Source organism: Cryptotermes secundus, unplaced genomic scaffold (assembly GCF_002891405.2).
Source record: "Cryptotermes secundus unplaced genomic scaffold, Csec_1.0 scaffold213, whole genome shotgun sequence".
In the NCBI taxonomy this organism is placed as follows: domain Eukaryota; kingdom Metazoa; phylum Arthropoda; class Insecta; order Blattodea; family Kalotermitidae; genus Cryptotermes; species Cryptotermes secundus.
In genome coordinates, this window is record NW_019731264.1 from 41,682 (window position 1) to 65,749 (window position 24,068).

General features: G+C 39.0%; 3 protein-coding genes across 9 annotated transcripts in view; all 3 read left to right on the plus strand.

Annotated features, from left to right (window-relative positions):
* The first annotated feature begins 608 nt into the window (after positions 1–608).
* On the plus strand, positions 609–7,708 carry LOC111866742 (peptide methionine sulfoxide reductase). The gene is made up of 5 exons (XM_023855965.2): positions 609–1,197; positions 2,897–3,115; positions 6,139–6,253; positions 6,766–6,902; positions 6,992–7,708. The coding sequence occupies exons 2-5, from the start codon at positions 2,952–2,954 to the stop codon at positions 7,227–7,229; spliced, it is 654 nt and encodes a 217-aa protein (XP_023711733.1). The 5' UTR covers positions 609–1,197; positions 2,897–2,951; the 3' UTR covers positions 7,230–7,708.
* A 1,174-nt stretch (positions 7,709–8,882) lies between these two features.
* LOC111866741 (peptide methionine sulfoxide reductase) lies at positions 8,883–14,045 on the plus strand. Of its 6 annotated transcripts, none has more exons than XM_023855963.2 (5): positions 8,883–9,391; positions 9,894–10,060; positions 10,829–10,943; positions 13,424–13,560; positions 13,645–14,045. In XM_023855963.2, exons 2-5 carry the CDS (start codon positions 9,897–9,899, stop codon positions 13,880–13,882), a joined length of 654 nt encoding a protein of 217 aa, XP_023711731.1. In that variant the 5' UTR covers positions 8,883–9,391; positions 9,894–9,896; the 3' UTR covers positions 13,883–14,045. The 6 variants fall into 6 exon arrangements, with proteins under 6 accessions (XP_023711731.1, XP_023711729.1, XP_023711730.1 ...); XM_023855961.2 differs by having other exon boundaries at positions 8,883–9,323; XM_023855962.2 differs by having other exon boundaries at positions 8,883–9,284.
* Positions 14,046–15,151: 1,106 nt separating this feature from the next.
* The window catches only part of LOC111866738 (palmitoyl-protein thioesterase 1), an 18,608-nt gene continuing 9,691 nt past the window's right edge, over positions 15,152–24,068 (plus strand). The window contains exons 1-4 of one of the 2 annotated variants that reach the window (XM_023855950.2): positions 15,157–15,543; positions 15,646–15,755; positions 20,145–20,272; positions 23,028–23,183. In XM_023855950.2, coding sequence (XP_023711718.1) covers positions 15,441–15,543; positions 15,646–15,755; positions 20,145–20,272; positions 23,028–23,183 — 497 coding nt within the window. In that variant the 5' untranslated portion in view covers positions 15,157–15,440. Of the gene's footprint in view, positions 15,544–15,645; positions 15,756–20,144; positions 20,273–23,027; positions 23,184–24,068 lie in introns of both variants that reach the window. The other variant, XM_023855951.2, reaches the window with a different exon arrangement.

The following is a 24,068-nucleotide window of genomic DNA, read 5'->3' on the forward strand; positions in this document are numbered from 1 at the left end:
TGAAAGTGACCGGATACGGTTCACGAAAATAATGAACTAGCCTACGCACCAAAACTATAAACCTAATAATATAATGTGACATGACGCCTGAAAGCCGAAATTGTTTATTGTTAGACAACGGCTCGGTGAACAGGTTCCCGCAAAAATAACCGCGCACGCAACAATAGAAAAGTGTTTTTACTTCGTAAGGCAGCATGAAAACAGTTGCATGTGAATTTGTTGATGTTTCGTCTAATACTTGTGTGATATATGAATATATCGATGGTGTACATGCCTAATGTAACACACATATTATTGTATTATTTATGTTTCAGATAAGCACTGTCGAGAACGTTGGACGCGGTTGCGTGATAAAATTTTACTTGGAAAATCTTAAAATAATTCTGGAGGCATAGACAACTGAAGGTTCATTGTCAAGTAGATCTCAAAGGCAGATGACGTGGCAATGTGCAGTAGCTTGGGACGGGTCAAAGTGTGATCATGATGAAGACGAACAGAAAGGAGGAATTGCAAACGATGTAGAAGAAAAGGAGATAACAAAATAAGTAGAAGGTTAAGGAATGTGGAGTGAAGATTTGAAGTTATTACGGCGGTATCTCTGATCACGTGACGGCGCGTAGCCTGCGGAGTGTTTATCGATAAATATGTTGCCTCTTCGACCCTGAAGATGAAGGCAGTCCGTTCCTCCGAAACACCGGGAAACATCTGCTAAGAGTTCTCGGTATCACCGCCCCCCAAGACTGTAACCAGCGGTGGAGAGGGAAGGCATTCTTGCGTGTGCCGTTGCAAACATGTAGTTGCTTTACGCATGAAGTTTCTTTCATATGTCTCGGGCGTGCTACATGTCCTTCACACCTCCTCGTTCTGGACTTGGTCACGCTAGTAATTTTGAAAACTGTGGGATCATTGAATAAAAGGATTCAAATGTTGGGTTCGTTCGAGGAGTTAATTTTTGCATGTTTGTTTTGTCTCTTACGCAGTTGCTGTTGGCAGGGTCTACGCAGCTGATAAAGAGAGCAAATGCTCTGAGTTCTGCGAATTGCATTTCTGTGATAACGTGTCATGGGTTGTGAGCGACTGGAAGGTTACATCATCAAAAAAGGCCAACACACAGTGCTATATTATAACTGGTTAGAAATATCAGGCGTTCTTACTAGTGCTGATTTGTGCTCGTGTCATAACTGAACTCCACACTGCGTAAGTACACTTTAATTACAAAAACATTCCACTATTTCGTTCCATTTATTTGAAGTCAGGTCCGGCAAAAAAAAAAAAGAATTAAGTGCCACCCCAAGCGACGAGAAATTCCGCCCTTCCGCTTTGTTAAAAACAGATCAACTTTCTTAAAACCTCGTCACACTCACACGAAATTCCCAGCCACTGTGACGAAACTGTAATTGGTATCATGATTCTTAAAATAGTTTTAATTGCGTCGTTGCGTAACATGCTCGTTGTCAAGTACTGATTACGATACAGAGAGAGAGAGAGAAAAACAAAATATCAAAAATCAATTTACATGTAACGAAGAAAGACGTGTTAAAGATGTGCCTTCATCAGAAACTCTTACGTTAGCCTGTTCTGTCTCGGGTGTTTCACGACTTACGGCATAACTGCAGGAGCTGGTTTCCTAGGTCTTTGTGATCAAAAAAGTTCATATAAACATGTGTCCGATTTTGGACGGTTACGGAGTTATGACCGTTTTAAACTCAGAATAGAAGGTAACGATTACTGACAATAAACGGAACAAAATAATAAACCAGCATAATACATGATACATTTAAAGTATGAATGTAAAGTTAACTTCGTTAAATTACCTTTAATTTGAATTTATTGGTGCTTAAAGCTGAATTTCGAAAATGCCACCGCCGGCCGCAACACAGGCTGCCTCTCGGTTGTGAACGGAGCCGTACATACCAACCCACCACGCCGTAGGAACCTCTCAACTGTCGAGAAAACGAGAACGCTCTGTCTGTAGCCGGCTAAAAATAGCGACCCGCCAGCTGACAGACGCGGTTCACACGAGGGCGTGTACGGGAATGAAAAAACGGTCATAACTCCGTAACCGTCCAAAATCGGACACGTGTTTATATTAACTTTTTTGATCATAATGACCTAGGAAATCACCTCCTGCAGTTATGCCCTAAAGTCGTGAAACACCCTGTATATATATTTGGTATGATACTCTATAAACTGTGTTTGAGTGACGAAAATGTTTACGTTATAATTAGAATGTTATTAAATTGTATTTTCAGTATAGGATTGGACCCAAAGGCTCCCTACCAGCGATCTTGTAGAAGAAACAGAACATATCTTCCGTACATCTGTCTACAGGGGAGAGTCAGTAAATTGGAAAAATGGATATAAAACGTAAAACATGTGATATTCAAACCCGGGGGGAAAAACATTTATTTCTCGACATGTCCGTCACCAACATCGATACACTTGTCCCATCGCATTAACAGTGCGTCGAAACCGGCAGCACAGAACTCATTTTGACTGTTGATCTAGCCACTTCCGCACCTGGTCGGGTATCATCTGCAACTTTCGAACGTCTTTGAGAGAATTTCTCGACCCATTTATGAACCGTTTACGCGACAAACACTTCCCACTGTAAACAGGAAACATTTGTTTATTAATATCCTTTGCATTGAGTTCTTTTGCATACAGAAGACTCAGAACAGACGGCTGCTCTCCGGTGGTCGCCTCCTCAAGCACGGTTGCCATTTTGACTACTGAAACGAGCCTTTCAACATGTGCATTTAGACTGTCGTGAAGCTGAACAGTGCTGTTACCTAGTGATACACGTAGAAAACGTATTACGGCTGTTTTACTTCAAGTTGTGACCTACTTGCTGACTCTCCCTCGTACGTATGACGCTCCGTTACTGATGTTTCAGATCACGCAGTTTGTCACAGGAAAACAAAGTGAGCAGTATATATTCGCTTCAGAAAATGTCGCCTCTGCTTCATGATGTCGACGTTGAGACCAAGAAGGCCACTTTTGCCCTGGCATGCTTCTGGGAACCTGATGCAATTTATGGGGCCCAGAAGGGAGTCATTCGGACCAGAGTTGGATATTGTGGCGGAGAGAAAGAAAATCCAACGTACAAGGATTTGTAAGTATAGTAAACCCTTGTTATAACGCACTGGTATGGCGAGCAGACCCTTCATTATCGTCTACGTCCGCTATGACATAGCAAAGGTGTATTCACGGAAGTACATCATAGGATACATAGCCAATACACGCAACAAACATAGAAACACAATGTGATCACACGAAGGTTTTATATTTGGGTTCTTTTTTATTTAAATAGTTTTTGAACTACGAAACCTTAGTGCCCCAACATCTAAAAAAATTAACAATTGTACACAGACAAATTTCTTCCGTTATATCCGAAATCCAGTCCCGTTATAACGAGGGTTTACTGTATAGTCGTGCTTGTTATTGAAATAATGCAAATTGGATCCATATACATATATTAATAGATGAGTGGGACATGTAGCAGGCATGGGGAAGATCAGAAATTCGTACAAAATGTTAAGTCAGCCTAAAACTACCCGTTAAGACTTCGTCACAGAAAAGAGGATAATATTAAAACATATCGTAAAGAAATGGGGTGTGACGATTTGGACTGAATTCCTCTGTTTCAGGATAGGGTCATGTAGCTTCGAATTCAATAATTGCGGTACATTTCTTGTCCAACTGTACGCTCATCATCTTCGCAAGGGTTGTGTTCCAAGGAGAGGTGATATTGATGGTGTTGATGATGATGANGTATTCGTTGGCGCGGTAACATTTATACCGAGCCATTTCCTATCAATGATAAGGTGATACACTTACAAACACACAGATTAGCGGGAGGGATTTATGAAGTACGCCGTTGAGATAGACTGAAGTGCCACGATATACATACCAAATTTCGTAAAGACTGGTTCATGCATTCGAAAATTAATAAGGGGATACACAGACAGCTTGGTGATTTAATAAGTCCAATTACATATGTTTTAGTTAGTAAAGCAGGCTAAAATATCGATCATTTATGATGTTCACACTTAAATGTATAAAAAATATGTGTAGACTTGCAAACCATATTTACAGCAGAAACACACTGGAGTAGTATAGTCGGTATAGTGACTGGCTATGGGCTGGATGACCGAGGGGTCGGAGTTTGAATCCTGGTAGGGTCAAGAATTTTCCTCTTCTCCACATCATCCAGACCTGCTCTGGGGCCCACCCAACCTCCTAACCAATGGGTACCCAGGACTCTTTCACCGGTGATAAAGCAGTCGGGGCGTGAAGCTGACCGCTCACCTTCAGCTAGTGCTGAGCTCAGAAAAAATGTGAATCTGTACATCCACTCCCCTATATGTCTTCATTAGTTAAGCACAAGGACAACTTTACCTTTTACACATCTAGCTGAAGGGCAGTAGCTGCAGAAGGAAATGAACACGTTGAAGCTACAACACGAAAGCCAACTATTTTGAGGACAGAAGAGCAACATTTATGCCACTAAAGACACCTATTAAGAGAAATGCCTGAGAATGACAACGCCTGGTATGCAGTGTCAGCAAATTTAGTTGTTCCCATAAATTATCATAGTGATATTCCACATCTTGAAAAAATCTACTGTAGCAAAAGCTGCAAATTGTCTTTGTATGGGTTCAGGTTTATCAAAATCAGTAATCGTAACAGAGTTACAAGCAACAGAAGCATGCCCCAATTTAGATCTGACTAAAGCATAATATAATGTAATAATTTACATGGAGTTAACAGTCTGATCGTGAAGCTGACCACATAATTCTTTCATGTTCTCAGGTTAAATATGCGTAGAGCCATGCCTCCCACTGTCTTACACATCATCATGTCATGGTGCATATAACACGGACATATTTAGTTTCACTTTTAACAAGAACCATAATAACAGTCATCATTAATGGGGATTAAGAAATACAGTTATGTTATTGCCTGAGATGAGTTGACTTTGGGAACTAGTGAACGGAAGTTGCATGTCACTTGCAGAAGAGAATATATCTGTGCAGTGTTTTTATAGTACGTGAAAAACAAGATACAGAAATGTATACTTTGCTTTGCTTTACGTAGAAACATGAAACCCCGATATGATAATGTGCTACTTGGTCAGGGCTATGACTGAACACAATTGCAGTTATGCAAAAGAAAAAAGAAGACCGTTAGAATGACGTTATTTCATAGACATTATTTAAATCAGATTCTTTTTATTCTTCCACATAATGCCATATTGTAGTGTTATTTTGAGGCACACATTGAAAAATTTATGAATGGGATATATTTAATTTTCGTATGTAATATAACAATGAACATTGAAGTCTTAATGCTGATTGCTACTTACACAGTTTTAACGTTTTGTCAGTGTCAATAAGTATCAATTTTTATATGTCATCTGTACATTATTAGTTCAATATTTATATTTTTGATTGGTAAATGTGTGGAATTTATCCAACAGCCATAGGAAATGGTCCAGTGGTAGGTTCTTGTCAACACAGTAATGAAACTGTAAAATGCAGAAATTTGTTGAAAAGTTGCGAGACTATCATCTTATCGAGAACTATGCTCCATGAGTTAGTTAATTAGTTATTTAGATATTTAGAGAGGGTGGGTTTCCCCATGCACCGCAACAAGTTTGATCTATTGTGCTTCCCTCTATGATATTCTACCAGTCTCTATACCCTACCGATAAATGGTGCGTACCATCAGTCCCGCTGAGCAAGCGAGTTCGGCCACTTGCTTAGCGGTGTCTATAATGCTTCCCCCATCTATCAGAGGCCTTAGAGATTATTGTTGGGCGGGAAACGTCCTGGAATTTGGCTCAGTGATCCCCTTTGGGGATATGAGGTTCTTTTACATGCCGTAAAGTTACGACACACAGCTTAAAGTCTCTCCCAGAGGACTTGTTCCCTAAATTTTTTCACCCTTAAAAATTCGTCGACCTCCGCCGGGTATTTGAACCCGCGTACCACGAGTCATGAGATGGGAACGTTACCTCTAGACTACGGAGGCCGCTTATGCTCCATGAGTTACTCTGTATCGTTTTGAAAAAGGTCCAACTTTTTAACAGATTTTTCACAGCCTGAAGTTTATTAATAATTCTTTCTCTTACAGAGGAGATCACACAGAAACAATTGACATTGATTATGATCCAAATGAAGTCACTTACAGTGAATTGCTGGATTTATTTTGGAAAAGCCATGATCCTACTGCAAAGACGACAGTCCAAGTATGTTGACATCTATGCCTGTGATGATGACTCGAAAGTAAAGTACTGACACAGGAGTGTTGCACTTTTCTTTTTACGTTTTATATCACCACATAGCAAAAAGGCTATTAGTTAGGATTCAAAATATGTTTATTGAAGGGTCAAATAAGAGTTACTGTGTAAGATTTGAGATTCCCACAGTAGTGAACGTGAAGATTGCTCTGTCTTCTGGGATGTGAGCCATGTAGTCTGATAGATAGATTCCTGCATTTTAGGGGAACATGTTGCCTCCATCTTCAGCATAGAAGAAAATGGAAGAGCAGGTTCCTCCTAAATTCCTACCACACTATATGGCATCCCAGAAGACAGTTATCTTCAAGTAAGTAATAGTTGTAGTGCATATTATAATTTGTTATACTGTTATTGATGATAACTTCAGTGTAGGAAATAAAAAGAATTCAAGTTTAGAATAAAAACTAAAGAAGAAAATAGTGTTGTCAGTGATATAAAATTCCCATGAATGTCTTTTGCAGTATATGTCAATCATTTTCTACCATGACCAAGAGCAGAAGAAATTGGCTGAAGAAAAGTTGAGAGAGGAAGTCAAGAAGCATTCTGATCCCATTCTGACAAAAGTTTTACCTGCCACAACATTTTATGATGCTGAAGAGTATGTGTTTCTGCCTTAATTTTTATTTGTGTAAATTCTCTATATATAATAATGATCCAGAAGTTTTAATTTAATGTTCCCTTCCACAGCTATCATCAAAAATATCGTTTACAGCAGCATCCTTCTCTCATGAAGGCTGTTAATTTGGAGCCTGGACCCAAAGTTAAAAGTTCTCACTTGGCTGCAAGGCTTAATGGATATGTTGTTGGGAAAGGTGGAGTAGCCCAGTTTGATGCAGAAGTGAAGAAGCTTGGCCTGGATGAAGGAACTGCCAAGATTGTTCGAGAGCTGTTAGTGAAGAACGAAGGTCGTCAGCTTGTCTGCTAAACCTTGTAACAGTTACATCAAGTTGCTACTGGGAAGGGACGAAAAGTGCACAGTATTTTGCATTGCATTTTACTATTTTAAATTGTTCAGACTGTTGAGATTTGAGATTGCCACAATTGTGAATATAAAGATTAGTGTTATCTAGGTTGTGATGTCGTGCAGCTTGGTAGATAGATACCACTGTTTCAGAGGAAACTGCAGCTTCCATCTTCAGGAAAGATGGAGGTGACAGGTTCTTTCAAAATGTTGTATCTGTGTGTCAAGCTTCAGGATATCACAGTGAATCTTGGTGTATTCATTTATTTCAGCCATTATAATCTGCTATTTTACTTTAAATGGAAGTTGTTAGTTTCTGAAAACTCTTCTGTTATGTAAATAACCTCCCCATTTTAATCTTTCAGAAGGAAATTTGGAGCAGTGATGAAATCACTTGCAAATATATCTGTCTGTGCCAAAACTAAGAAGTTTTGGATCAATTACTGTTTTTTATGAATGATATAGTTACAAATACCACTTCATTTTGAACCTACAATTTCAATATTACACCCAAAACAACTGGTTTCCTGTTCTTATTATTAAAGTACACATCAATAATGCAACAGTATAAAAGACTTCGAGAATATGTCACTCACTACAAATGTATTTTAATACTTTATGGTGTTAAAATCATTAAAATGTCAATAGGACACTATATTTTATACATTAAAAATGATTATCAAAATTTCTGAAATGTCTCTGGTTTTACATGTATTTTTCTAGTTTTTTACAAGATGTTATGGCTTCACATGGCCCATCATCAGGTGATTTTTCTTTTGGGGGTGACTACTGCACTGCACTTGTTCACCATGCTCCTTTCGTGCCTGTCAGTGTTTAGTTCAATCTCACGACTAGTCATTGCACATGGGGGCCTCAATGTCCCACAACATTATGGGCTTCACAGCCTGTTACAGGGATATCTTTACTTTTTTACTGTCTATTGCAGAGTATGCAAAATAGAATCTGAGATTACGTGTAGGTCACTCCATGGAATACACACTGTGTGAAATGGAAACATGGTTTCAAGAAATAGGTGAACATAATGTGATTGTGAAGAACCATCACACAGCCATTGAACATCAATGAAAGCTGCACAAAAATACAGGATTTTAAATAATAAAACTTAACAAATTTTTACAAGAGGATGGGGAAGTGTATTATTCAATATCCCCTCCAATTGAACAAGGGGACATGTCCAATAGCTGGAACAAGGACATCATCCTTTTACAGCTCATCCATTCAGTGACCTGAAAGTACCAAGCTTGACAGGAGATTGGCAAAAATATTTAATGAAACTAAACCATACCCACACAACTGCTTCTTCTTGCAAAGCTGAGAGAAATGTCAGAATTGTGAAGTTAAATGGCGTAACTTGGAACTAGTAGAAGGTTTTGGATAATCTGAAAGATACCATCTTACAGGGATTTTATTTTTCACATCTGTGCATTTACTTTCCCTTTTAGGTTTTATCAATATGACTGAGAGTAACAAGATACGTTGAACTTAGATTTAGGCTGCCAGAAGGCAGAAAGGGGCCGAGACTTCCTGCTGTGTAATGGTACTAACGCCCTTGATCCTATCATTGAACACGTTAATTTTTGTTTGACCCGTGGTACTTTGAAAAGCGTCGTTAAATAAACCGAGAATCGTAAATTTAACGTATTTCTGCAATCTTGCATTTGGCGAAGCGCTGTGATACAGTCGGGGTGGCTGGTGATACGCCGTTTTGGTTTCGAATGCTTGAAATTTTTAGGTACTTGGGGAATATATCCGCGAATCGATGCTGGTAACCGGTCCAGGTATTAGGAACCGGGATTAGAGTTACATTTTGTAGGTTAGGATGATTTGTCGTTGGCGCAGTTCTTCCACCCATTTGAAAATTGTGTATTTGTTCAGTTTAGATATTTCAGTTTCACCTTATCCGATACAGTGCCGAAGATGTCTGAGAAAGCTTGTTCGTTGTTATGATTAGATTCGAGGGATTCGAGAGAGCTTAGTAGATACGAGAAAGTGGAGAAGGTAGAGAAAGTCGTAACGGTCGTAACATTATATCGTAATGTGGGTATTTGCATGTTCTTATTTGAGGTTGTGTGTTGAATGTCTAATATGCAGTAACTTGAGAAAGGGTGCGTAGATAACTTGCTGAAATTATGAGCTGTCGATTATGCTCACAGTTCTAAACCTGACATTCTGAGAAGTTCAAGTTGTAGAAGTGTAATTTATGGTATTTATTTGTGAAAGAAATATTATTAGCCTTAATTTCATTGAAGAGGTCAGTTACTGATTAGAGTAAGTTCAGGAAATCATTGTAGTCATTGTAAGACGCACTGTGCTGTTCTTTGATTCGATTGTTTTTGTTGTGAAACGGGAAGCACGATAATAGCAAGTCACGTCATTATAGGTTATGATAACGAATACTATTGCAGTTGGACTTACTCGATTGTCGTTAGGCGCAATGGGTCTAAGAGGATCTACTGCAGCTTCGAGTGTAAGATTAACAATTTATTAAACGGGTCCTAACGGGACAGATTGCCATCATGTTTATCTTGTAGATGGATTATAGCATATTGTAATGATAGATTGCATGTAAGAGTAGTGTTTTAGCATATTACTTTTTGTATATTACAGAATATGCCATCGTTACTGCATGATATTGATGTTCCAACTAAGAAAGCCACTTTTTCCATGGCATGTTTTTGGGCACCAGATTCTTTATTTGGGGCCCAGAAAGGCGTCATTCGAACTCGTGTTGGATTTGCAGGTGGTACAACAAAAAATCCCAGTTATCACAGTATGTAAGTTGAATAAATTTGTTAGTAGAGTAAGTCATCTTAATGGTGGTGTTATTAGATAGCATTAACTGTCATAGTTGGAGGCATACTGATAGATACTCCATTTATGGTCATATCTGTCCATCTGTTAATGGAAATTTTAAAGAAGTTGGACTAATTATTTCAGAATTTGATATAGGAGACTTTCACTAAATGTCAGGAAATTCAGACTGTGGTCAAATTAAACAGTAATGGAAATTTCGTGTCAAGAATATGCATTTGTATACCCGTCTCCAATGGAACTGTGTAACTCTCGAAATTTTTTTCGGAATGACAGGTGTTTCAAAAGAAAGTTTTGGAGAAATATGAAATACACATGTCATCCCCAGTACATTGGTTCTCCCTTACAAATTTTTAAATAGTTAAAATAAATCTTTATACTGTGGCATTCTGTATCCCAAGAACCATCAGACTGATTTTTATGAAATATTTTAAGTACTTTATATGCAAGTCCTTGCACAGCTATATCATAGATAATACACAGTTGGACAGATTTGTTAAAAATTCACTATGGAAGACATTCAGGAACCATTGTCAGGCAGTTTCTGTTTTTATCCATATTGGTCTGTAAGAAAGTTCACATTACATAAGGCTGTAAATGGACTGTCTCACATACTCCATTAGTATTTTATATACATACTGCAGGTAAGGTTAGTAAGTTGCAAGGAATGGATGCTGTTAGGAATTCTGTGTACTGCATTATGGAGTGCATCCTTTGCAATCTTGTTACAGAGGGGATCACACTGAATCTATTGAAATTGACTATGACCCGAATGAGATATCATACAGTGAACTGCTGGATATGTTTTGGAACCATCATGACCCAACTGCAAGGACATCGAAGCAGGTATGCAGTCTGATGCAGAAAGGCCTACACTTTGTAAATAAACTAATGCTGTGGATGTAGACTCAGAGCCCTCAGTGCTGTCAATACTGACAGCAGTACAGTTCTAAGCTAGTTCCATCCATTTCCTGTCCTCAAGGTATATGCCCTTAAGATTGATCATAATGTTATACTCCTGCTTTCTGTCTCCCAAGCTGATATTTCCCAGGAGGTTTCCTCACCAAAATTCTGTTTGCATTCCTAGTCTTTACCATCCTAGCCACATGTCCAGCCCATCATGGCATCTTAGGTACCACCATCCTATATAAATCACAGAGTTCTCCATAATACAATATCCAAAATTGCTAACTTATTAATTTTTATTAGCTATAGCGTAGTTGGTTGAGGTACTATGCTACAAGTTGTAGGTCGCCTGCAACACAGGCTGTTTCCCTGTGAGGCCATTGGATTTTTTAATTGACCTAACCCTTTCAGGCATGCTATGGCCACAGGGTTGACTCAGCCTCTAAAAGAAATTATTACCAGGAATCTTTCTGGGGGTAAAGGGTGGCCAACAGGTGTGTAAGGTTGACAGCCTCACTGCCATCTGTGAGCCAATTGTCTAGAAAATATGGGAGCCTCATTGTCTCACAACAGTATGGGCCTCCATGGCCTGTTACAAGGATAGATGTACAGTATGCGCCAAAATATTCAGTACTGAAATGAAAATATGTGAAGGCCCCTTGCACAACAGAACCACCTCAAATCCTTAAGACATGGTCCAGTCACCATGTCCCTGTAGTGTTCTTGGGTGATATTAAGAGCATTGTCTTCCTCATCCTCAATGAAATAGGGGCCACAGCACACCATATCATCACATGTGTACTATGTACCGGTTTCTGGACGATAACATCTGGCCGCTCAAAACCGAGGAAGCAAGTTGTCTGGTGACCAGTTCCNTGTGACGTGCTGAGCTATGGATGACATATTACAGCGCTTTTCACTGACAATACACACAATATTTCACGAATCACTTTAACTTTCTCTTCAATGCTTGAAACTTTCCTTTTCATTGCCATGTTTTCGCTACTGCACTTCTCTGGGTTTAGGCAGGAACACTATAGGGTAAGTAGACAATGTGAGGTCCTGTTAGACGAGATTCTAGGAAAGGAATGCAGTTAACAACCTGCCGCGTCCTCTTGCACTATTCACGCAGTCCCACCCCACACCCTTGTTTTCGCATAAAACCCACGCTCCTCTTGCAGCCCGCGGTCGTATTCTTCCAGGACAGTCACGTCAGCAAGTAGAGAAAGTGAGGGTGGGCAGACACATCGAACTTTCCCACGATATCAGAGAAATTCAGGAATGAAAATGACGTTACATACGAGGTTGATGCATTTGTGCATGTCGTACTAAGCAAGGTATAAAAACAGTTGCTTTATGAGGAATTAGTTCGTACCATTGAATATTTGACGCAATAGACAAGGTGTCGCAGAAACCGATGTTGCTATAACCAAGTTTTACTGTATGTCCTGTTTATACCACTGTCTGTTCATGTGAAGGCCCCTTGCACAACAGAACCACCTCAAATCCTTAAGACATGGTCCAGTCACCATGTCCCTGTAGCGTTCTTGGGTGATATTAAGAGCATTGTCTTCCTCATCCTCAATGAAATAGGGGCCACAGCACACCATATCGTCACATGTGTACTATGTACTGGTTTCTGGATGATAACATCTGGCCGCTCAAAACCGAGGAAGCAAGTTGTCTGGTGACCAGTTCTGTATGAGCTGAAATAATAGTCAACTAGGAATACTTTTTCCTCCATCAAGAGGCCCATTTCCAACAACTGCACAACACAACTTCCTTTTCACTACTGGGAACACGTGTGGCTGGAGCTATGCCCCGTCAACAAATGCACATGCGCGTTCAAGATGCGTGAGTTTCAGTACTGATATTTTTGGCGCATACTGTGTCTTTCTTTATGAACATTTACCAGAAGATCTAGAAAATCACTGAAACGTCTAGCTCAAGAGACTGGAGTGTCAAAGTCTAGTGCAAGAACAGCAGCACAATTGCTGAAGCCATCTAGTGAAAGTTGGTGTCTGGTGTGTTGTAAGTTCAAGAGGATTGTTGTACATGTGTTTTTAACAAAACAGTTAGTTGTGAAAGATATTTACATGTAGAGGGACAGTGTTTTCAGCACAACCTGTGATCTGTGAACAAAGGTAAGAGCTTCCCTTCATTCTAAATGTTATCTTCATGCTAAGTCATCAGCAAATTTCATGTGCGCTTCACTGCCAGCAGTGCACTGGTAATGGTGAAGCGCAGAGCCTTGAATGTGACTATTTTATTAAAAAACAACCCATAGATTGCAATGTACCATTTATACATGTACTTGTATAGTATTTGTAATTTTTTTGTTGCTAAATTTTTAACATTCTATATTTATGTGTAAATTTTAAGGTATGCTATTCTGATATTGTGGATTTACTTTCTGGCAGTACACTTCGTTAATTATGCATCATGACCAAGATCAAAAGGAGTTAGCTGAGAAGACGTTGAAAGAAGAAGAAGAAAAGAAATCTGGGTATATTGTCACAAAAATCTTACCTGCTAAAGAATTCTATGATGCCGAAGAGTAAGTTACAAGTTGGCTGTTCTGTTGCAATAAATGGTATGTAGTGGTTCAGTACTGTATGAGAACCACATGTTCTGTTTTCAGTTACCATCAGAAATATCGCTTACAGCAGCATCCATTACTTATGGAGGCAACGGGTCTGGTTCCTGGACCTCAGCTGAAGAGTTCTCATTTGGCTGCAAGACTTAACGGTTATGTTGTTGGGAGTGGTGGTGTGGCCCAGTTTGATTCAGAAGTGTCACGTTTGGGTCTGGATGAGAAAACAGCAAATTATGTTCGTAAACTGGTGGTCAAATATGAAGGTCAAGGATTATTTTGTTAATTTATACTAATAGCAAGATTAATTGGGTGAAAATGCCATCTTAGAAAGGAATGTAACAAAACAGTAATTTTCGCCCATTTATATAAACGTTTATTTGGGGAAGTAAGGATGGTTTTAAATTGCAGTAATAACCAGTAACTGCTAATAAAATATTTTACCAGAATGTGTGTATTGCTTGTGATGCAAAAAACATATTTGTATTCCCAATTGTTCTTGTTCTTTATTTGCCCAGTTGGTGAAGGAAAAAAGGCTTATTTGATGACCTTTAATTATATGGCCAATGGACACTGGAAAGGGGGGGAGACAAACTAGATATCTGCTTCCCTTGCATTTTCAGAAGAAACCTAGAATTTCAGAAAAGAAGGAAATATGGCAGATATAATAAAATCAACAAGTATTTGAAACAGTAGTAAAAATAGTCATAAGTAGCTCAAATGTAAGATTGCACAGTACTTTTCAGGCTTTCACGTCCAAAAGACTTCAGTTGGAGCCCTTGTAAGAAAAGTCTACGGTTATGACTTTATGAAGTCCTGCCCCCAATTTATAACGGATTTTTATTATGCTAATATATAAGGCTGCTTGGTGAATATGGGGGTTTGGAAGACAGAGGTGGAAGTAGTGATTTAAATCTGAGGAAGAGAATATGAAGGTATTGTATGGTTAAGTAAAAGACTTTTTGGGTTGGTGTTGGTAAGATGTGGAGCTGGGACAGTGCAGTTGGTATAGCAAGTGGGTAAGGGCTGGGTGACTGAGGGGTCAGAGTTGGAGTACTGGTAAGAGGCAAGAATTTTCTCTTCTCCATGTCATCCAGACTGGTTCTGAGGCCCACCCATCTGCTTATCCAATGAGTACAGGGGTCTCTTTCTTCGGGGGTAAAGTACCCAAAGCGTGAAGCTGACCACTCACTTCCGAGTGGTGCCTAGCTCAAAAAAAAACTTTGCTCTCTATATCCACTTGTCTCTATGCCTGTATGGCGTAGTGCTTAATTAGTGAAGCATAGGGACAACTTTCTCAGTCTCTGTTTCTCTCTCTCTTACTGGTAAAGTGGGGCCGCGCCATAGTTGACTTCCCCACCGCGGCGGCCCGGGTTCGTTCCCCGGTTTGGTCAAGTGGGATTTGTGGTGAACAAAGTGGCGCTGGCGCGGGTTTTCTCCGAGTACTTTGGTTTCCCCTGCCAATCTTCATTCCACCGAATTCTCCATCATCATAATCACCCGGAGCAGGCTACAATAAGCCAATCGGAGACCGCCGTGCCGAGTGGACCCAGTTGGACTCCACCCCCCACTAAGCGAATTAAAAAACGAAACATTGATGGTAAAGTGTGATGCGAGATGCTGCGAAGGCAACAACTGGCGTACCGCGACCTGTCGAGGTCTTCCTCGTGTTTTCAGCTCTTGTTTCTAGGTGGCAGCACAAAATGTTATACAATGTTGCTAATGAATATCTGTAACTTGAACATTATATGGTACACTGATGTGGATTGTTTTGAGCGGTTTTGAGGTGGTGGCTCTTGAATTTATTAAGAAGAAGATTGAAATTTCATGATTTGGTCGAATTGATGAAAGAAATGTGGCTCGTAATTTTGGTTTTATGGTGTTTCAGTAGTAGTAGTAGTGTGTTATGCACAACACCGAAACCGGTTGTTATGTGGCATGGAATGGGTATGTCATATTTTCTTTCAATGTGCTTCGGATTTCGAATAGTTCGATTTTCTTCGCCTGTTGATTTCATACAGAATTAATCAATCAAATTTGTTATAACAGGTGATTTTTGTTGTAACCCTCTGAGCCTTGGCAGGGTGAAATCCGTAATTGAAGACAGTGTACCGGGCATTTATGTGAAATCTTTGAAAATTGGATCATCTGTTGTGGAGGCCAGTATTTTATCTCTTATTTTCGAAATGTTGTAAAAATATTATCAGAACCTCTGTACATTGTATAATATACTAATTTTCCTTATAAAGCTATTGTTTTTGGATGAGTGGACTGCAGAATGTAGAACAGTTCAAGACTTAACCTGTAAAGCACTGACATTTTATGCCCTTCCTTGTCGCCAGGTTGTAATAATACCATATTCTACTGACCCATTACGTTATATTCATATTTGAGCTACACAAGGTTAAGAGGGGGGGGGGCAAGAGATTTTGCTCTGATGTCAGTGCTGGAAGGCAGAGTAGAATTAGATCTTTTTAACATTCTGTTGACCCTTTGTAGGATTAAGGCAAGGGTATAAAACATGTCAAATACAGTACTTCAGTTAATATATATGTATGTATACATACATAGTTGTATTTACATGTTACAAGAATACAATATTATTTGGACCAACATAGTACGTATGTCAGTCAAATGTTACATGTATAAATATTGTAACATGTTTGGAGTAGATACTTCCATTGTAACACAATAACAGTGGGCCGTTGCGTAGGAATTCCAGAATCAACAAAGCAGCATTTCCCCGGTGATAGACATCGGAAGGTTCACTGCGTAGCAATGGCTGTGGGTATATAACAAGGTAATGCATTCGCCTAGACAGTCTTGAGATAGCTGTCGCCGAAGACAATTGGGATTCAGCCACGGTCATGGACAGTTGGAAGATAGCCGCCGCAGAATACAGTTGAAGTGATAACAGTTGTACGGTGTTTAAGAGTGAATGTTCAATAAAGATTTGCTAAATCTGAGACCCACATAAAGTTATTTGTCACGTGACATACCCAACACGTGATAATATTTACAGTGCTTAAAAATTTTTAATTAAAGTTAATTATTACTACCTTATAGGAACCTCTCAGGTCTGGTATGTATGGTGTATTTTATTTTCTTGTTGGAGCTGTGTGATTAACTTCCAGTAGCATACTGATGTGGTCACATCGATTTTTATCATTTCATTTGAGAGTGCTTTGCGGTAATACTGTTCTTCTATCGTTGTACCTAGGTGGTTTATGATTTCATGGCAGTTTGTTACAATGGTGTGCTTGTTTATTTTTAGTGTTTGTTGCTGTTTCAGTCATCCTCTTCGTTTGCATGTCCTCGTATGAGAGCCACGAGAGCTCTTCATATCTGTTAGAACACAAATAAATGGAAAATTTCATGATATAAGTAGTGCTGATGTAAATAAATAAAATATCACTGTAGAGTGTTTTGGCAGCAGAATGATGGTATGGAAACTTGAAATACGGAAAAGATGATCAAGACCTTGAAGTATGCAGGGAAGGTGGTGTTAATGGAATTTTGGGTTGCATGTGACATTCCCGAGTTCCTGGACTGTGGGTCATGAAGAACTCAGACTGCTACTGCACAGTAGTGTGGCACCTGAAGGGAGTAACCAGGATGAAGTGCACTCTCTTGCATGGTGTGTAAAATGATCTCTGTCTTTGCACAAGCTGCTGGCGAGTGTGGGCAGCCAAAGGTTTGTGTAGGCGAGCAGCCAGATGATCATGTCCTGGACATATTCTGAAGACAGCCACAGAGCTGGAATTGGTTTGTTACTGTTTATTGTATTCAGAATATGGCTAAATTGGGATTTTGGTATTAGGATACTTCTGAAAAGGGTTTTCTTTTTTCAGCATTTATTTGCAGCTGCAGACAGCAAGCACTTACCATGGTTGCTCTACAGCCTATTGTTGGACCTTGGCAGCTTTTTCAGTTTCTTGATCTTTTTATGTAGTTGGAAGAACTCCTTGGACAAGGGATGAGCCTGTTGCAAGGCCACTACCTGAACACAGGACAGCACAAACACAGAAGAAAACACACTGACATCCATGCCTCAAGTGGGATTTGAACGCATGATTTCAGTGTTTGAGCAGGCAAAGATAGTTCATGCCTTAAACCGGGCAGCCACTGTTATAGGATGTAAATGATATGACAGGCATATTTGCTACCATGTCATAAGTATCATCAGTGTAAGAAATTCTCTTGATAGTTTTCTGTACGTAAACTAGAATAATTTTGACATCACGGGTTTTAAAGAGGTTAAAAATAAATTGGTTCTGCTGCACATTGCTGCACAGTGAATTTTTCTTGTGGTGAAATATTCACTAAGGCATGGGGTGTAACTTGGCAGATACAAAGGATTTCCAGAAGGAATATCAAAGTGTGTGTTCCTCGTAACATTTTATGACGCATATGACCATTGCTGGGCAATGGCTCAGTAAACACATTCCCAAAGTTAACGCTCTCAACCATAAGGCATCCATTGCCAGGTAACGGGTCACCAAGCACGTTTCCACAGCAACGAATAAGCACAATAATACAGGAACTGTTTGAGGTGGTGATTTCTCTTTGGTTCTTCATGAAGTTATAAATGCATGACGTATGAGAACGCTCAGGCAGTTCGGAAGTTGCAGGAGAACGAGAATGGAGCAAATCTTTTGCAGTGAATTGTGAACTTTTGTAATTGATTGTAATTAACACATTGCGGACCGGTTGTTTAAATATTTAAATCACCCTGGGGACGGGGGTTTTTAAGCCTAGCACCCTAACTTGTGCACTTTAAAAATTAATATAAAATCTAACTAATTTTATGAACTAAAATTTTTCGAGAACACTTACCAGAGCTCCTAGAAGTGCTTGCGCATATGATATCTCTGGAAACGTTCATCGGAGCTCTCACTTTCACTCGACACAATATTTTTTCGGGGGGGGGGGCCTGTGGCCCCTGTCACTGTCACTTTCACTGAGGCTGGCCTCGCTATCAGAAGACGAAGCAGATGGCAAATCTGATAGCTCATAGGCGAACAAATCCAATATTTCTTTTTCTCCGAGAGAATGCTTCGCCTGCAACTGCTTTCGTCTCTGATTCATGTTTCACTGCTAACTTCCTGGTTCATACGTGGAAGCTTGGACTCGAACAAAGGCTTTTTTCTTTAGGGTGTGACAGGAAATGAGCGTGATCATGTTACTGGCTAAGCTAGCAAACATTCCCGAGGTCAACTACGCAGTAGTTATGATGCAACATGGCCACACAGCGAGATATAGTCGGTTGCAACATAACGCGTCAGAAAAGGGCCAATTGGCCCGCCCGCTCGGCAGCGCTGTAGAAACGTAGAGGACCAACTGGCCCCTCCGGTCCTGAATGTGTTAAGAGTGATTGTAAAAGAAGGCATCAATAAATCCAATCATTGAATCCAGAACCCATTATTATTATTAGTCACAGAACCCCAGACACATGACAACATCTTGGAAGTCCCACTACCTCATTTAAAGAATAAATCATTCCAAACATTTTCACCATGGTAGTGAACATGAGTCACTTGGGTGTATGATTGTATGATGTCATTGTGTAGCTTAAATTGCTGTTCACACATATGTAAAGTTTGTAGAGTTTATTTTGATTTTCTAATTTAATAACTGAATATGTTTCATACTTTACCTGAAGATGAAAGGAGAGCCAGCTTCTGAGATGTGTTTCTTTGACAGAAGAAAGCAATGAAAATGTCCAGTATACACATATATGCGTGCGTGTTTGCGTGTCAGTTTCAGTGTAATAACACCTTCAACACAACTTTAGACTAAATAATACAGATGGATGTAGAAGAATTACCAAATTTTATAAAAATTGTTGCTGTGAAATTCGATAAAGCTACAAGAATGTGTTTTTCACCATATGAAATAAAACCTTATAAAGTTTTATGTATGTAATATGTTGTACTGAGCACATAGGCTGTGTGCATGTGTGTGTGTATGCACGTGTGCCAAGGAGCAAAACCAGATGCACATGTTTAAAGGAAGTTCAAAGCAAACTGGGGTGAAATCTCTTGGTTTCAGTTGGTCAGATGTTGTGCTCAGAGCAGCTACCCACTGTCTTCTGCAGTCTTTGCAGTGTCATTCAGTTCGGTGCATGCGCTGCCCATAACATAAGGAAGACACATAAAATAAGTAAAATATTCAGAGAGTTTCTTTCATATGGTGAAAACCACATTTGTATAACTTTATTGATTTTCACAATAAAAATTATAAAAATGTATTCATTCCTCCTCAGCCTCTCTGTATTACAGTCTATCTGTGTACAATGTTGTCACATTTGGTGCGAATTTGAAATAGTATGATATAAAGAGTATTAAAGAAGTCTCACTTTGTATGCAAAGTTTGAAATAATGCGAATCCCAAAAAAAGCGGCATGAATCATGTCTGTGTGTTTCAAAACTTGTCTTCAATTATGCATGTTTTGAATCATGGGAAATCTTTCAGGAATGCATCCTTGCATGAAATGTGACTTCACTGTAGTTGTGAAAGGTTACCTATTTTCTGTATGTGTTTTTCAGGATATTGAAAATGGCTTCTTCCTAAATGCAAACAAACAAGTGGAAGAAGTTTGCAAGCAATTAGCCAGTGATCCAGAGTTGAAGGATGGATATAACGCACTGGGTTTCTCCCAGGGTGGACAATTTTTGTATGTTGACTATATACATGTATTTGATTGCCTATTGTCTCCATTGCATGAGAACAGTAATTTCACTTATAGTGTACATTGTATACAATTCCTTCTGAACTGCAAAATATATTCTTTGAATTCATTTATATATATGTCCACCAGAGCAAGCATTTTGAACATCAACAAGCAAAAGTACCTGTTGCCTTGCCTCGCTTACCTTGTGAATAACAGTACTTACTTACTCACTCACTCATGGAGCTGAGCCCTTCTGGAGTGGCTTCCAATTCTGCAGCTATGTTCATAAGAGCCCTCCACTGGTCCCTATCCTGAGCCAGATCAATCCATTCTATACCTTCCCATCCTATCTCTCTAAGATCCATTTTAATATTGTCCACCCACCTACACCTTGGTCTTCCCAGTGGTCTCTTTCCTTCTGGCTTTCCCACCAATATCCTATAAGCATTCGTCTCCCCCCATTTGTGCTACATGCCCTGCCCACCTCATGTGAATGACACAGTATGTGGTGAAAACATTAAGGAAGGAATAACACTTCAGTTCAGAAATTGAAGTTTACTGTCTTGTAAATAATGTAGAACTTATGATTTGAAGCTAGAATGTTAAAAAATGCTATTTAAATATGTGTTTCTGCTTTTTATACCCTGTAGACATTGTGTTAAAATTATGGAAAATTTAAATAAGAGAGTTCGATAATTTTCATGTGTGTTTATGAGATCGTTGTAGAATGCTGATTGTATGAGATCAGAAGAGTATGCATAGTGTAACAATTCTGAGATGTTTAGTTACTTCTGTTCAATTACTTTGAAAGCTGTAAGACTGCAGAATATTGTTCATAAAATGCACATTTCATTTTCCTTTAAACTTTTGTTACAGCCATTTTTCATTCTGATAAATGTGTAGCGAGTTACACTCGAGATTCACACAGAAACAGAATTCACATTTGGCTAGATTGGATGCGAGGTCTAGGAAATAAGACCTTCCATTAATGATTTATATATTTCTGGAACTGTAATTCTTGGCGTTTAACGCCATGCACCCCATTGATTCTGTTAAAAACCCATAATCCGACCACAGTGAAAATAAAGCTTCTGTTTTTCCAAGAAATTATTTTTACAGTTAGGACCTATGTATGCTTTAGTGTCATTAATCATTGGTTGAAATTCCTAAAAACTTGAAGTTCTTAATAGTTGTTGTGTTTTTTATTTTAATAGTAAACAAAAACAGTTCTGTTAGCAGAAATTGATTATAGTGCAGCACTAGTGAGAAACTTATGTTTAAAACACAGGTGAGTTTTATGTGACTGAATTTTTTATGCTTGAATTAATTATAATTATTATTTTCAAGATCTGACATCCCACCCAGTCACGTATAAAGTCCTACCAGTGGGATGTGTCCCACCAGTTGAGAACCACAGTACTAACATATACATATGCTAATTGTTTGTTTATCCCTTACAACAGAACAACTCTCAAAATCTCGTTCACATTAATTGTGTATAATGAGTTTACTGATTACAGTGATATCTTGTTACATAAGCCAAAACCTGTAGCAAGATAGGATTGAAACCAATAAACTCCTTGTAGACAGTTAATGTGAAGGAGATTCGGAGAGTTGTTCTGTTGTGAGGGATAAACAAACAAACAGTATAAGTTAACACAACAGGATACATTCTTTGAAGAACACATACATAATTGTAAAAATGCACTTCTTGGATAAAAGGAAGGTTTGTTTTTACATTGGTGGGATTATATCAGTGTGGAGCATGAATGGTTGGGGCTGTGGGGGGGATTGGGATATTCTGGGCAAGTTGTGTAGTAAAATCAAATTGATTATGTTCTCAGAATATCAGAGAGCAATTGTGTAATTTTGTGCATTTATAAAATCTTGTTGAATATTGGTAATTCATAAAAACTCTAAATTTGTTGATTTAAAAATGGAAGAAAAAAAATAACAAAAAATTGTTAATTGCACCCACACATAGTTCAGAAAAGGGGGGGGACAATGAGATCTTTTCTGTTTTGGATTTTCAGGGCGGTCTAACGCCTTTTTTTACCTTATTTGTTGGACTTCATTTGATACTTGTGAAAGATATGGTCTCTGCAACCTCAACAGCTGATTTGCAGATGCAAAAAAAAAACATAAATATGTGAAACCATTACCGCTGTAACACCTGCTGGATTCTAGAGGAATTAAAAACAGATTTTTTTATTTGCATTAACATTTTCAGCCCATGTCAAAATGTTGGGTTTTGTTCAACTTTTGTGAGTGTTGGACATTGTAGTCTCATATTGGTTATAGAAACAACATTTTGGAAACTGGTCCTGGTTGGAGTTAGAGGTTAGCTCCATCTAGTTGTCCCAATTGAGAGGAAACAAGAAAACTAGCAGAGCAGAACAACAAAATAGAATAAGTAAGGATCAGACTCTGTTTTTACCTTATGATGGTGACAGAACCAGTTTCTGAAACATTGTGTTTCTATAACTAAAATGAGATGATGTGTCAGTTTAATGGCACAGCCTTGTCACAGATCTTCAGATTCAAAAAGTTTTCATCCCCTCAATACTTTACTGGAAGGATTTTCATGACCATAAATGTTGTGAACATAATGACTATCAGTTAGTTAGCTGGACTTGTGGGACATATGCATGTGACTTTGCTAGCCACATTAGTAATAGTTATCACAATGTGAAAGTTTATTCTTGCTCTTTGGTGCATTGTGCATTTGTAACTTCATATTTATGTATGTAATTCCCAGACGTGCAGTTGCTCAGCGTTGCCCGTCACCTCCTGTGTTGAATCTGATTTCTTTTGGTGGTCAGCATCAAGGAATATATGGGTTACCACATTGCGGGTATCCAAATAAGTGGTGTAACTATATTCGGGAAGTGCTTACATATGGAGCTTACTGGAGGTAAATTTTAAAGTGGCTGAATTCTTATGATAATAGATGTCCACTTATTTTCATATACACTTTGTAAAGATAAAAGGTAAAAGTTATCCCCATGTTTAACAGCACCACATCATGAAGATGGGGGAGTTGAGGTGTAGTTCCATGTGTTCTTAACCTTGGCAGTAGGTGGAGGTGAGTGAGCAGCTCCATGCCCTAACCACATTCAGATAATAAGGTCCAGTACACATTAAATAGGGGGACATGTGGTAACGTAGTTGGTTGAGGCACTGTGCTAGAAACCAGAATGTCATTTGTCTGATTTGTGATGAGGGTGTTTGATTTTTCAATTGACCTAATCCTTCAAGCCACACTATGGCCATGGAGTCGACTCAGCCTCTAACAGAAATGAGCATCAGGACTATTCTTGGGATATACCTGGGGGTAAAGGGTGGCCAGCACGTAGGGCTGACAACCTTACAGCCATCTGTGAGCCGATTGTCTAGAAAATGTGGGAGCCTCAACGTCCGACAATCCTATGAGTCTCCGTGGCCTGTTTCAGGGATAGCTTTATGGTTTCATTAAATAGAATGGTGAGCTAGCTCAGATGCTATGGAAAACAGAAAAATATGTTACTGCTGCTGGGAGTTGAACCTTGATTCTTTGGCTGTTTGGTCTGAAGGCTGATCTCTCTACAGACTGAGTTGTTTGGGTTCCGAAACAATTGGACCTATGTTATTTTATATATTTAAGAATTTTTAGTGATGTAATTGGTATTTTGGATTATGTTTGAATGGGACACCTCTGAATACAAGTTAGAAGCTTTACTGTTTGGGCTATCTTGTAAGGTAATTTGAAATAATGTTATATTTTAGCGTCCTGTTGCACTGATTTAAGTTCATGATTTGT

What these genes read in the sequence shown, in the direction of transcription:
- LOC111866742 (XM_023855965.2), top strand. Translation starts at nt 2,952, where the DNA reads ATGTCGCCTCTGCTTCATGATGTCGACGTTGAGACCAAGAAGGCCACT. An exon ending in CTGCAAAGACGACAGTCCAA is followed by an intron (nt 6,254 to 6,765) that starts GTATGTTGACAT and finishes TGTCTTTTGCAG; the next exon opens with TATATGTCAATCATTTTCTA. An exon ending in ACATTTTATGATGCTGAAGA is followed by an intron (nt 6,903 to 6,991) that starts GTATGTGTTTCT and finishes TCCCTTCCACAG; the next exon opens with CTATCATCAAAAATATCGTT.
- LOC111866741 (XM_023855959.2), top strand. Translation starts at nt 9,670, where the DNA reads ATGATAACGAATACTATTGCAGTTGGACTTACTCGATTGTCGTTAGGC. An exon ending in GATCTACTGCAGCTTCGAGT is followed by an intron (nt 9,754 to 9,893) that starts GTAAGATTAACA and finishes TGTATATTACAG; the next exon opens with AATATGCCATCGTTACTGCA. An exon ending in AATCCCAGTTATCACAGTAT is followed by an intron (nt 10,061 to 10,828) that starts GTAAGTTGAATA and finishes ATCTTGTTACAG; the next exon opens with AGGGGATCACACTGAATCTA.